General features: G+C 33.4%; 2 protein-coding genes across 6 annotated transcripts in view; one reads left to right on the forward strand and one right to left on the reverse strand.

Annotated features, from left to right (window-relative positions):
- LOC117102706 (suppressor of SWI4 1 homolog) lies at positions 1-12,706 on the reverse strand. Of its 2 annotated transcripts, XM_033243098.1 has the most exons (14): positions 12,600-12,706; positions 9,824-10,099; positions 8,651-8,818; positions 7,221-7,322; positions 6,742-6,792; positions 5,980-6,150; positions 5,375-5,451; positions 4,070-4,177; positions 3,617-3,740; positions 2,655-2,733; positions 2,003-2,057; positions 1,685-1,830; positions 771-878; positions 1-346 (listed from the first exon to the last, which is right to left on the reverse strand). In XM_033243098.1, exons 2-14 carry the CDS (start codon positions 9,839-9,841, stop codon positions 108-110), a joined length of 1,446 nt encoding a protein of 481 aa, XP_033098989.1. In that variant the 5' UTR covers positions 9,842-10,099; positions 12,600-12,706; the 3' UTR covers positions 1-107. The 2 variants fall into 2 exon arrangements, with proteins under 2 accessions (XP_033098989.1, XP_033098988.1); XM_033243097.1 differs by lacking the exon at positions 12,600-12,706 and having other exon boundaries at positions 9,824-10,252.
- Positions 11,868-13,122, forward strand: part of LOC117102705 (D-galactonate transporter-like) — a 20,458-nt gene continuing 19,203 nt past the window's right edge. For 2 of the 4 annotated variants that reach the window (XM_033243093.1, XM_033243091.1), the window contains exons 1-2: positions 11,868-11,883; positions 12,283-12,344. The gene's annotated coding sequence lies outside the window, so the exon portion shown is untranslated. Of the gene's footprint in view, positions 11,884-12,282; positions 12,345-13,122 lie in introns of those variants that run through there. The other 2 variants (XM_033243095.1, XM_033243092.1) reach the window with 2 other exon arrangements.

Below are 13,122 nucleotides of genomic sequence, written 5' to 3' on the forward strand. Positions count from 1 at the left end.
ATGTTCATATAAATGAGGATTTATTTTTATCTTATAACCAGCAATCTTTAAACTACTCTGATAAAAAAAAATCACAATAGAGGCACACATTTCTAAATAGGCTTTAATTATCTACCACCCTTTGTTTTCCTGAATTTGAATGACTTTTTGGAAGAGTTGCTTCTCTTAACTTTAAAGCCAGTCCGCTGTGTGTTAGAACTTGGCATACCAATTGAGCGTTTGTCTCGTTTATTTGCAGGAGCTGTTTTCTTTCTCTGGCTTTTAAATCTCTTGATACTGCTCTTCGGTGCACTTTCATCCTGTTTCTTACGCTTTAGCCCCATCTGAGTTCGTTTCTGGAACAACCCTGTGAAAGTTAATAGGAAAGTTCCATTGATTATGATGATGATGCTCAGAAGGAGAAGTATGACAAGGAGAAATTCATAATTCAATACTGTAATCTAATCATAAATCAAACAAAAATAGAAGATAGTAAATACTACAGTGTATCACTATGTAACATTTGAAATTTTAGTTCTGTATTGCACTATCTGGCCAATCATTCTTTAGTTCATTAAATCCTGTAAAAACTCCCCAAGGCAACACTATGCTTACAGCATGTAAATGCCGTTTTGGCAATAGCTCAACAGTTCAATCCTAAAGCCACTCTCAAAGAATAAAAGGCTAAAATGCCTATAGTGTGTAGTACGTAGAGAGCAAAAGCAACAATTCAGTAAGCATCACTAAAGAAAGTTATATGAATTAAAATAGTGACAATAAATGTTTTGTACCCTGCTCGGGTTCTTGTCCGACCTCACGTCTGTAGTACTCGGCATCATCTTCATCATCCTCCTCGTCACCACCTGCGTCATCTACTTTGGTCATAGAGACTGCTTCAACTGTAACGGAAAGACGCCAAAGAAACATTAAAATACCTAAATATGGAAATAATATTGTTTGCCAATTACAAACAATTAATACTTTTAAGACTTGGTATGAGGATTGTACGTTATTATTATTATTATTATTGTTATTGTTATTGTTATTGTTATTGTTATTATTATTATTATTATTATTATTATTATTATTATTATTATTATTATTATTATTAATATTATTATTATTATTATGTTGTAATGATGTTGTTTGTACTGTTTTATAATTATATTAAAGAGGGCCCTGAATATCAGTTAACCTACTGGGCTAAACTGGAAGGGTTACCCTCTTTAAAGATGGTTGAAATAAAAACAAAAACAAAAACAAAAAACAAAACAATTAAGGAAGTTTTTTCACAGTGGTTTCCATTCACATTCTTAAACCACTGGCATAAGAAGGGTATTTAGTGTCCACAGCCTGGGGCACGAACAGAAATAGTGCTCCTTTCCAGCTTGGATGTTTTTTTTCTGAGCTTGTGGACACTTAGCATATAAATTTTATGCTAAAATTTATACTTAATGACTTGAGTACAGCTCCGCCATTAAACTTTTACCTGAAAGACCTATTTAATTATTGTCCAGGCCCATTTTGGTGTCCCCCTCAATTCAGCACCATGGGTACATGCCCTGTCTGCACCCCTGTAGTTCAAATCATACAATGACCATTCTCAGCCAGTCATGCCTAGAAAGCCTGAATTGCACCATTGATGGCTTGTGCAGCATGGTTTACTTCTGTAATAATAGTTTATTAATGAATATACTCTACTTACTACTGTCAGCATCTGAATCCTGTTTCTCTTCTTGCTCCTTTTTCTTCTGCATTCCTAGAATTGATTTCTCCTTGTGTTTTTCTCTCAATTCCTTCTTTTGTAATACATTCATCTTTTGTTTGTTCTTCCTTTTATCCTTCAATAACCTTGAAGTAAAGCAAGTATTTGGGGCATTACCAATGTACATGGTCTTATCGTTAAAGTATCCTCACAATAGAGTGGCAATTGTATTTTGTGTAGCCATTGCCATCATAATTCCAGGCTTTCTTACAATTTTTACTCACAAAAAAAATCATTTTAACGTGCTAGACAACTTACTTTTTCTTTTCTCTTGCCGTTTTTGCAGCAGCAATTTCCTCCTCCGTTTTCTTTACTGAAAATCAAATTAAAAAAAAGATAAAATAACTGCAGTTTCTACAGTGTGAACATTTCTTTTGCATTTGTTTTTATTACAAATTCTCCCTTGAAAGATCTAACTATGTTCAATGCATTAATCAATATCTTGTTTTCATTGTTTAGGTTTTCCAACTGTTAACATATTTCAGTATATGAAAATGTTTGTATTGTAGTGAAAATAATGTATTCACGGAGAAAAAATTCCACATTATTATATTTAAGATTAAGTCACAAGATTGGATTTATTTGGTGCGAAAATTTACCAAGGATAACCCACTAACGCCTAAAGACTGATTTCCATTGGGGTCCTTCTGGTGGTACACAGGGAGACAATCCTCCCTTTTTTGGTAGCTTGGAGAGCCAACAACAATACAGCTGAAGAAGGAATCCTGAAACCAAAGCACTGAATCCACCTGCGCACATCCCAAGAATACTTGAATCTGTGGACACTCAATCAATGTGTAGATCCACACCACGACTGGAAGAAGCTATACATCCTGACACTGGAAACTAAACTTCATAGCCTAACATAGCTCTCCGGTAGTCTGAGATGAAACTTCTGAAAATAACTCACCAAATTGATGGTAGATGATGTCTCCATTGCAAACACCTTCTTCAATCTTAACAAGTTGCAATTGAATACGAGGTCCAATCTGAAAGATTCAATAATTTATATATAATTTGTTTCTATTTAATTCTCATTCAACCATGACTTGTATTTGATAAGGTTTATAAATATAATTAATTGTAATAAAGTTTTCATTGTTTTCATTTATTAAGAAAATATTGCTATTTTTAGGAATAGAAATGGCACGGGAATTGACTTTAAACTATATATTTCTGCAGTTACAAAATCTATAAACCTATTTTGAAAAAAGAATATTATAATAGTGTGTAACGTTAGAATAATTGCTTAGCTAAATTACACAAAATTCAGATCATTATTGCTAAAATTCACATTCCACTTCTAAACATTTGAGCATAATTCTGCTGTCAGTGTGCTAAAAACTTGAAAAACATAATAATTCAATATTATAATTGACAATCTGTGAGTTAACGAGTACCGCAGGAGCACAAATCAGCATACGCACAGCTAAGTGTAAATCCGCACACAGAATACTGATCATATTACTGGAAATCAGTAAAATTGAATTGATTTAATTTGTTGTCTCATTGGGAGTTTCATATAAATAATTGATCACACTCTAAAAGCTCATCCAGAATATCAAATCTTATGTGACAAATCTGTGTGATGTGGCCATATCGAGGCATGATGATGTCATAGTACACCCAAATATGGGCATATCACATTTATTTGTCACATAGAATTAGATGAATAATTCAAATTTTTTATTGATTTTTAAATTAATATATAAATCTCACTACAGAATACTGAAATAGACTTGTAAGTAATAATTTAAAGATCATAATAATATTGAGTATAATGTTAACCGTGATTTGTTTTAAATACAAATGTTTAGGATTTAAAGCCAGGTGCCGATATAACAAATGATAAACACAACAGTTTATGCATACCTCAACCAACCTAATGGCACTCTTCTCGGCTGTCATGTTGCCTCGGCTACCAATTGATTGTGGAAGATTTACTTCGTTGTGGGGGCCATCTTGCTCAGCCTCGCTTTCAGATAAATTACCAGCACTATAATAAAACAAAACATTTATTTTGTGTCATATTGTGTTGAAATGCAGTCTAAACCAATGCATTTTACCTGCTAGACATACTGCAGAGTATGGAATAAAAACTCCAGGCTGCCCAGCATAGCATGCCAAAGTTTATTTTTACTTCAGAAAATAATTATTACTGATTTTCTCAAGATATTAACTTGTGAATTTGTCCAGGTTTTGTGGGAACAGTTAACATATTTTGTTGATATGTGATTCTATATCATACATCTATTTAAATTAATTAGTATTATTAATATGATCTTTGTATTAACATATAATTCAATGAAAAATATGATTTCTTACTTGGTAAAGTACTCACTGACATCAGTATATCTACTTAAGTTTGGTACTTTGGTTTGTAACAGTTTCTTGACACTGCGACTCATACCAGCTGGGACCACTTTAATAGAGCTGTTCATGTGAAAGAAAATTCAATAATTACTATCTAGACGTGCCTATCCACATAAATTTACTGTCTGGACTGTATATAATTTCAATAAATCTTGAGAATTTGGAATAATGTTCAATAATAAAGTTCAAAGGCAAGATGGATTTTTCAAGCTCGTCAATAATCAGGACTAATATAATGGTGGGGTTGCCTGCTCCTGCACTGATTACCAGCAGCAACACTTGGCATGTGGACCCAATAACCAGGGAAAAGAACCACACTTTATAACCGCAAGGAAGAGGAACATTATAAATGCCCCTACCAGTACCTGTACCGGAGACAGAGACATGGCATAATGTGGCAGAAGCTTTTGTTCAGCTGTGCCATGTAACACGCTGCTGCTGATGACCATCGAATAGTCAGGCCATTATACTACTTACTTGATCTCAATATATATCTGACATCACAACAAAAAAGGGGTTTTTTTTAGCTTTATAAATATTGTTATAATATAATAATAGAAAGAAAAATCAAAGAACCACTATAGACATGCAAAACAAGCAACAATATTAATCAGGATTAAGTAGGACATGATCTAAACCACATATATGATGATCTGCAATGAAGATAAAAGGCTGACGCAAGAGCTTACATACAAGATCACCAGAGAATGAACGATGTCACTGTATCAACTGAAACATAGCTGGTAAGTTCCATTTTATAATTGGCTTATCTTTGAAGAACTTTATAATATAATATATGTGACTGACCCAAGCTCACAAACAGGCTGTAAACTCGCACAGCACTGTATTGAGAAACAAGCCTCAATAGCCAGAACATGCCATAAAATATGAATTTCATGTGAATTGGGTTTTTGTGTAATAAATAAAGTATAATTATTAATCTTACTATTCCTAAAGTTTGAGTTTAAAATTCAAACTGTAAAAGGCAAAATTTAGCCATTTTCAAATGGGAAATTGCCAAAAATAAAAGCATTTTTCTCAAAACCTGATTTAAGAAAGTTGAGAAGATGACAATTATTCAAACGGTCATAACTTTGCTTCCCCGATTGAGTTTAACTGTCATTTTAAAGTAAATGATATGTTTTATGCCATTATAACAAAAACTCATTTTGGCTTGAGGACGAGTTTACAGCCTGTTTGTGAGCTTGGGTCACATATAATACCTGCATAACACTGATTAATCATATAGGTACTCACTAGTGCCGCAGCTCAATCAAGTTTGTGTTTGGGTCATAGTTCAGAAGCACGCACCTACGAATTGTGTTCAATTTAACCTGTAATTATTAGAAAAAATCCATTTATATAACATATTAATAATAGAAAAATAAAGAGAGAATTATTATAAACTGAACTACTGCAACACATATTCAAATCAATTTTCCTCCATAATAGGGAAGTTTCACAAGCTTACGAAAACGACAACCAATAAGGCTATGTCATCAAATGTTTAGTCAATCCATCCCGTACAATAGCATATCTGTCACAACGTAGGCTATATCTGTTACATGTATCAACAATCATATTCAGCTCGTATATTTATTTTCAAGAATGTTTTAGGCAGAATAACGATTATGATGACGACGTAATCGTATTCATTATCATTTTCAAAAGTTTGCGAAAACTTGCTAATGCCTTGAAATATGCAACAGCCAGCTTTGAATCATACTTTTTAAAAGTGTGATTATCTATGTATTTGACAACCTCCTGTATGATAACCACTTTCCTATATAAAGGTGCCATTATCAAAATATATTGCAACAGAACACTCTTTTGATATTTGCAGTCCCCTCTATGACACTTACTGTGTGTACGTTGATTGATGGGAACATGTTCTGAAACATAGTTGCCATGAGTTTCATGTGCATTGAATCACTGTTGAAGTTGTTGAGAACCAATAGCGGCGGGTGACGAAACTGGGATGCGTACATGTTGGGGCGTTTTAACTGCGAAACTACATCACGGATAAGACAATACTGAAAGAGAGTAGATCTGATTGGTTAAAAGGTGTTAATGTGGATAAAATGACATATAATGGTGTATGAAGGTGGTATGTTATTGGAACTTAAAAATGCTGCCTCTCTGACATTGTCAGAATAAACACAACTTCGCAACCATTAGGCTCATAATTACAGCTGAAAATGACCATTGCAATGTATAGTTTATATTGACGTACCAGACTAGGTGTAATCTTCAAGCATTCCATTGCAATTTCAAAGATTTAGAGACAAATTTAATGATGAACGTATTCAACAGAGTCAGAACAAGAACAGCAAGAGCTTCCATTAATTTTTGTTTAGTTCTTATGGAAAGTTATAAACATTCAATATGAGGACATGATAAATAAAACCATCATCTAAAGTGGATTTATTCATTCAGTAGATTACGAACAGAGATTATTTTCTACTTCTCATAATCATCTCATAATAGCAAAGCAATCTAGGTTAGCTACTAGTTGTCGACCTCAATGATTCAAAAAGTATTACATCATTGTGATACTAACAAAACAATAAAGCATATTGGTCTCTACTTGATAGAAATAAATTATCTAAATTCTTTATACTAACCTGTTTAACTTTAAATGTTATGGTGGGTCCTTTAGGAAGGCGTATGATTCTCTATAAAAAAAAAATTTAAAAAAAATGAATAAACTTTCTACAGTAGTATACCATTTTTTAACTAAATGTTCCACATTCGTATACAGTATATTAAGGGTATTTTAAATGTATAAAATATATAATACAGTAGGTAAAAAAAGATTTAAGACTGTGAAATTAGCAATGTGGAAAAAAATATATACTTCAAAAATGTTTAAGGGAAAATCTTTTAAGGGAAGATCTTCATTTCCATGCTTCACAAATGAAAACTTTACAAAATTTGTCATATGAACAATCTATGTATGTAAGAGATGTGTTACCAATGACAAAACATTAATTTTGTGCTATTGTCGCTACTAACACAATTTATCCCGTGAATTTTTTTAGACCATTGAAATTTAAAGGCATTATTTAGAGAGATTGTCACTTTCAACTGTTTTCATACATACCATGTTCACAGAGGTTTGCGTTTTTGAGAAAGTGAGCAAGTGAGAGACGCCGAGTGGACCAGCAACACTGATGAAATCCTTCAACACATTTTTCTTCCGTGCCTTTGAAAAATGTAACAACATAAAATTATGTTTATAATTGGTAGATTTTACCGTATGTCCTCATCACTAAGCTATTTTTTTCTGTACTGTATACTACTGTACCAGCTGACAATAAAGTTTTCACCATTAAAAATGGCTGTACTACTGTAAAGCAGGCTGGAAAAAGTGCAGGACCGTGCAACCGCCGGTCAGAGGCAACATTAATGTCTTCGAGTAGAAAAACTGTTAGGCTATTACAGTGTACAGATGACATTTGATGCTGGAGGAATTTTATTGAGACAGCTTTCAAGGTCAGAAGAACAACCATTTTTTTACCCAGGTACTAAGAATGGTTACAGACTGTAGACTATAAATATTTTCCATATGTAGCATGGGCCATTTTGCTTTCTTCTTTCTAAGTGGCATAATTTATTTACCATAACAACATCTTGATAATCCAAATAATTGCAAAAAAAAAAAACAAACAACCAAAAGAATGCAACTTCATTTTTGGCACAAACTAAAGAAATTAATTGAATAGTACATGTAATACTTCACAATGTAAAAAAAGAACATTTAATTACAGATCAACCATTTTATGGGATTCTCTACCTATTAATATGAAAACTGACGTCCAAAATATGACAATTTCAACCTTCAAAAAATAATTTAAACTTTATTCAAATATAAAATTCATAAAATGTATTAATCTTTTTTACCTTAAAATGAATTTTACTACACAGAAATTTTCTTTTACTTTTAATATAAAAGGGTTGTAAAGTATTTTCTTTAATTTCACTCTGAAAATTTAAAGTTTAACTTCTGTTTTTCACATTATATCTCATAATTTTTACTTCAAACTTAACTGTTCATAATTTTACACTGATTTTGTAATTACCTTTGAAATTCTTTAATTGAAAATTGAAAGATAAACTCTTGTTTTACATTTATTAGTGCAAGTTACTTTTAGTGATTGTATGTTCTACTTTACTCTGTTCAATGTATACTTAAATTCCACGATGAGAATTTGTTGTTTTACTTTAGTTAAAGCTGCTTTTATTAATTGTATATTTTGTTACTTTTTTGTATTTAATCTAACTGAACCATTCTGGAAACAAGTATGTTGTATTGAAAGTGTATTTTAGAATAAAGAAAGAAAAAATGAAAAATAAATAAACAAAACTGAATTTCGTTTTGGAAGGATAGTGTGCTAGGCCCCTACTATAGAGACTAATCCTTATCAATGTTAACAACTGCTTAGCCAATACCCCGCCAATGGGTTGCTTTACCAAAACGCCAATGGGTTGCTTTACCAAAACAAAAAAATAGTGACATTACAGTATACTTACTCTCAGTCCAGTAGAAGTAAAAGGCTCCATAATTCGCCGTGTGTCCAACACAAGCTGTTGAACGTTTTTACCAACTGTACCACGTTGGAAGACAAATGTGTGTGGCCCTTTTACAGAGCTCTCTTGATTTGTTACTTTCATTATCTTCGATTTTTTCTTACTCCGTCCCTGAAATATTTCAAAATTACTAACATTATAGGTCTCAAATTAACAAAATAATGAGAGATGAAATACATCCCCTACGACAATTATAGGCCTACCATTAGTAGATCAGGTTTTAGGCTGTGTGTACCTCAAATCCGTCCCTCCAGATATAGAAACTCCTTTGTACCAGATTCAAATTTATACTGTAACAGTCAAGCTGTTCGCAAATAAACTGGAGAACGTTGTCAAGCATTAATAATTCAATATTACTTCCCAGGCCCTTCCTCTATTTTAACTGTCAAATCTCAGTCTTTCTTAAACTTTTATTTTAATTTTATCAATTTTTATCACGTATCCCATAGCTTTAGAGAGTTTATTTTAAGTTGTAGCCATGTTCAGCTGACTTTTTACTAATTTTAAAATATCAATTTCAAAATTGTTGTGAATTTTAAGTGTCTTTTATGCACTTGTCCATTTCAAGTAAGCCTTATCATCTTATCTTTTATTAGGAAAGCATTTACCAGAACTACAAAATATTTCCCAGCGTTAAGTGGCGGGGACTTAGCCAGGGATGTATGTTACAACGATGCCGTGCATTCATTGCCGGGACATTCACATAACCATTTCAGAAATTACATCCCTGGCTAAGTCCTCGCTGGTCCGGGTCCGGGGGGGCCGGGACCGGGACTACAATTGACAAGTGCATTATATTGTACTATGTTTTCAAGTGAATTTAGATGTTTCATAATGTCAAGGAGAAAACAAATTTCCAGTGCAATATTGCACATTAACAATTTCTTATCTTTTAATATAACAGCGATTGAAGAGAAAAATTATAATTAATTAAAAAACCTCCGAGTGATTTGGTGCTTCTATGAAGATTTGATGTGATTTCAAAAAAACCATTCCACATTCAACATGCAACACAGCAACATCATCACTAGGCCTACTTCAATCATACATATAGTGGAATTCAATCTTGTCAATCAATCAGTTACCTTCTAAACCCAACATCCTCATTTTTCCTACCTGTTTTTTTCTCGCCATGGTTGTTTATAATTCTTGCAGGTGTATTATATTACAAAGTTGAGCGAAAATCTAAATATTGAGTCCTGACGTCCCACAGATTACTTAGGCCTAGCCAGGCCAAGCCTATAGCGTCGACCTTTTACTGCCAGAACAGCAGCAGACCACGGCGCCACACGATTGAGCACTCTTCCCTTCCGGCGAGTCTCTCCAACAACCGACGACCTTTTTCCAATCCAAGCCTTCTAGCCTAGGCCTAACTAGGACCCAGACTAGGCCCTAGTAGTAGTAGAAAAAGAGTAAGAAATCTTTGTGAGTTGGTACACTTCCTAATTTTGGTTAGGATTTTTATGGATTGTTATGTTTTGACCTTCGGTCTTAAAGTATAGCCCAACTAGATGTTTCTGATTTGGAGTAAACAGTGCGACACGTGGTTTGCATTTAGGGCAAATGTTAAAATTTTTTATATTTATGGAGCGCCAGTAGCGTCTTGTTTTACATACCGTATATGAGGAGAGCTGAGGGAGATGATCCACATTGATCTCTAACTTAGCTGTTATAGATCAGTGATGTTACACTACCTGCTGTGTAACAATATTACTAATAAAGAGTTAGAGCATACCTCAGGCTTATATTAGAACTAATTACTAATATAAACCTGAGGTATGCGTTAACGCTAATTATAAGTTAATCATGACATAATCACTGTAGTTCCCAATGTTGTTTTCCTACCCCTAACTGTGCACTATTTTTTCATGTGAGCATTAGATGGTTATGCTTGTGTAATATGCGCCTGGGAAGGAGTTTTCAATGAACTTCATAAATCTGATTTGTCAGATGAAACTTCTGAACCAATCAAATTCATGTTTAGATATGATTTAAAAGACAAATAATGCTTTCAAATGGAGTTTCCAGTTGAACAGTTACCAATTTCGTTCGACTGTAGAGGGATTTATATTAAAGCTAACGACAACTAGGCGGTTTCGGCAGATTTTTACTGTTTTTATTGAAAAAAACAAACAAACAAAACACGAGTGTGTCTGAATAAAATCAAAAGTACGATGTGTTATGAATACAAATATATTTTTTAAATCGTTATAAAGATTATTAAATTCCCCCAAAAATCGGTTAAGTATGAGGGAAGTTAATACAAGAAGAAGTTGAAAAATGACCTTATTTAGGAGTTTTTGACGACCTTCACTTCAAATTTTAGCACAAACTGATAATGGCGAGTACTTCAACAGCAATCCGCACGAACCAGTGGCACGAACAGCTGTAGTACGCGCACAGACTACTGATCATATCACAACCGATGGCAACAACAATTTTATTATAAAACAAAAACGGCGATTTACTTACAAAGCAATTAGAATAGTGTATCTATACACCACTAGTGGAAATCATTATATTAATGCATTTAAAAAAACTGTCGGGCCTTGCAAGACCTCAGAACTTTTTCTTGCGTTAATCTAACCTTCGTATAATAAATTCCACATAGTGTATGATACGCAATTCTAACGGCATGCTTCTTAAAGTTATTTCAAACAGTGATAATTAAAGAGAGCAGTAAGCAATAATATTTTATAATACCAGTTAAATCGTTGAATGTTTTTTTAGGTTAGTTTCGTACGTTATCGTCTTGTAACAGGGCGCAAGGCTCATGATCAATAGAGCCAGCGTAAATTTGCTTTAGAGAGAACGTCCATTATTTGATTAAAAAAATGTGTATCACATTATTTGTTTAGAAACTTTGTTTTTACTGGGCCAATTTTCTAACATTTTAATCAACATATCTATCATAACAAATTTATTTGTGAATAATGTAGTTGATAATAAAGATGATAAGAAAACGTTTGCCTATGATTATATATAATTAGGCACAGTCAAGGCATAATCAAAAATAGTAATTACAACACAGATATTACAATACTGTAATCTCGAAAAATAGAGCCATATTTTCACAAGTTTTCATGTGGTCGCAGCGTTCCATAACTAAAACTTTTTCTCGCAACAGTCAACAGTCTAGGGAGGGTACCGTACAAGTGCAGTTTTGAATCGGTGAGGTAAATTATCGTAGTTATGATTTTATTGCATGTTGCTGTGACTAATAGTCATTTACGGTTTAAGTTAATAATTATTAGATTCAAATGCGTAAGTGATTATAGGCCTAAGGTAGCCACATTCAAGTGATAGCAAATATGGGCTAGGCCTGGGCAGAGGGCACCCACTAGGCTCTATACAGATTAGGCTAGCTAAGTGCTGTTTTCAAGGTAGGCCTAGTGGTAGTTGTGTGGGTCTCTGGGCCTAGGAATGAAGTATTGAGTAGGCTTTGAATAATTAACATCAGCATGATTATTATAATTCTGTCATACTGTATTACATTATCGAAATGTGTATTTGTTTGTAATTTTTTATTGTTAATATTATAAATATAAAATGTCTATAAAACTTATATTTTTCAGCCTCAGGTGATGGTGTGTGTGAGGATCTTCTGTACTGTAGTGTCGTAGGCCTATGCCTATTTGTAAGTATCATTTAATTCAATTTATTTGTTATTTGTTATCGATTACCATCCCCTCGCACTACCTTTACCCCTAACTCCACCTCACCCCTAAAACCACCTCACCCCCAACACCACCACCCCTAACTAAGTCAAAACTAAGGCAATAATTGAGAGTCATGGATTTGACTTGTGTAAACTAGTAATTCAGTGTAGAATATTTAGACCTACACGTACAGTACTTAACTATACGACGACAAACAATAAGCACTGACTTACCGTTTCAGTTGTAAATCCTTGCTCAGTAGTGGTATCTCTGAAGTCCTTCCATCAGCTCAATCCTCCCAGGACCTTCATGAGGACGGGTATTGTCATTATTAGTTCACTGAGTCAGTCACGTGATTGTGCAGTCACTTGCCAGCAGCTGGCACTACATACTATTGTGTGATTATCTGTGGTGTATATTACTGTATTTGTTTGCTTGTACAGTAAAGTGTGTAATTTACCTTTCTTCATTTGTTTTCATTATCCCCATTATTTACAGTTACAAATAGATGCTGCTCAGGTTTCTATTCAGCCATGACAACGAATAATTCAACAAAATCTATTTCTTTTTTTTATTCATGTCATTCTGTACTCAGAGTCACATGTTGGATTCTACCATGTTATGACTAGGTGATAATCCTAACACATTAGTCGTCATCCCATCTTCAGTCATGGCATTTGATTTATTGCAGTAGTGGAAAAAAAAAAAACCCCAAACAATGAGATACTTTTTACACATTTGTTTTTAATAAAATAT

Source organism: Anneissia japonica, unplaced genomic scaffold, assembly GCF_011630105.1.
Source record: "Anneissia japonica isolate Jap-2015-1 unplaced genomic scaffold, ASM1163010v1 scaffold287628_len271844_cov180, whole genome shotgun sequence".
NCBI lineage: Eukaryota > Metazoa > Echinodermata > Crinoidea > Comatulida > Comatulidae > Anneissia > Anneissia japonica.

Excerpts from the sequence above, each read along its gene's own strand:
- LOC117102706 (XM_033243098.1), bottom strand. Across the intron at positions 7,323-8,650 it reads TTACTTCTACTGGACTGAGA|GCACGGAAGAAAAATGTGTT; the intron begins GTAAGTATACTG and ends CATTTTTCAAAG. Across the intron at positions 4,178-5,374 it reads TTGATTGAGCTGCGGCACTA|CTCTATTAAAGTGGTCCCAG; the intron begins GTGAGTACCTAT and ends TCACATGAACAG.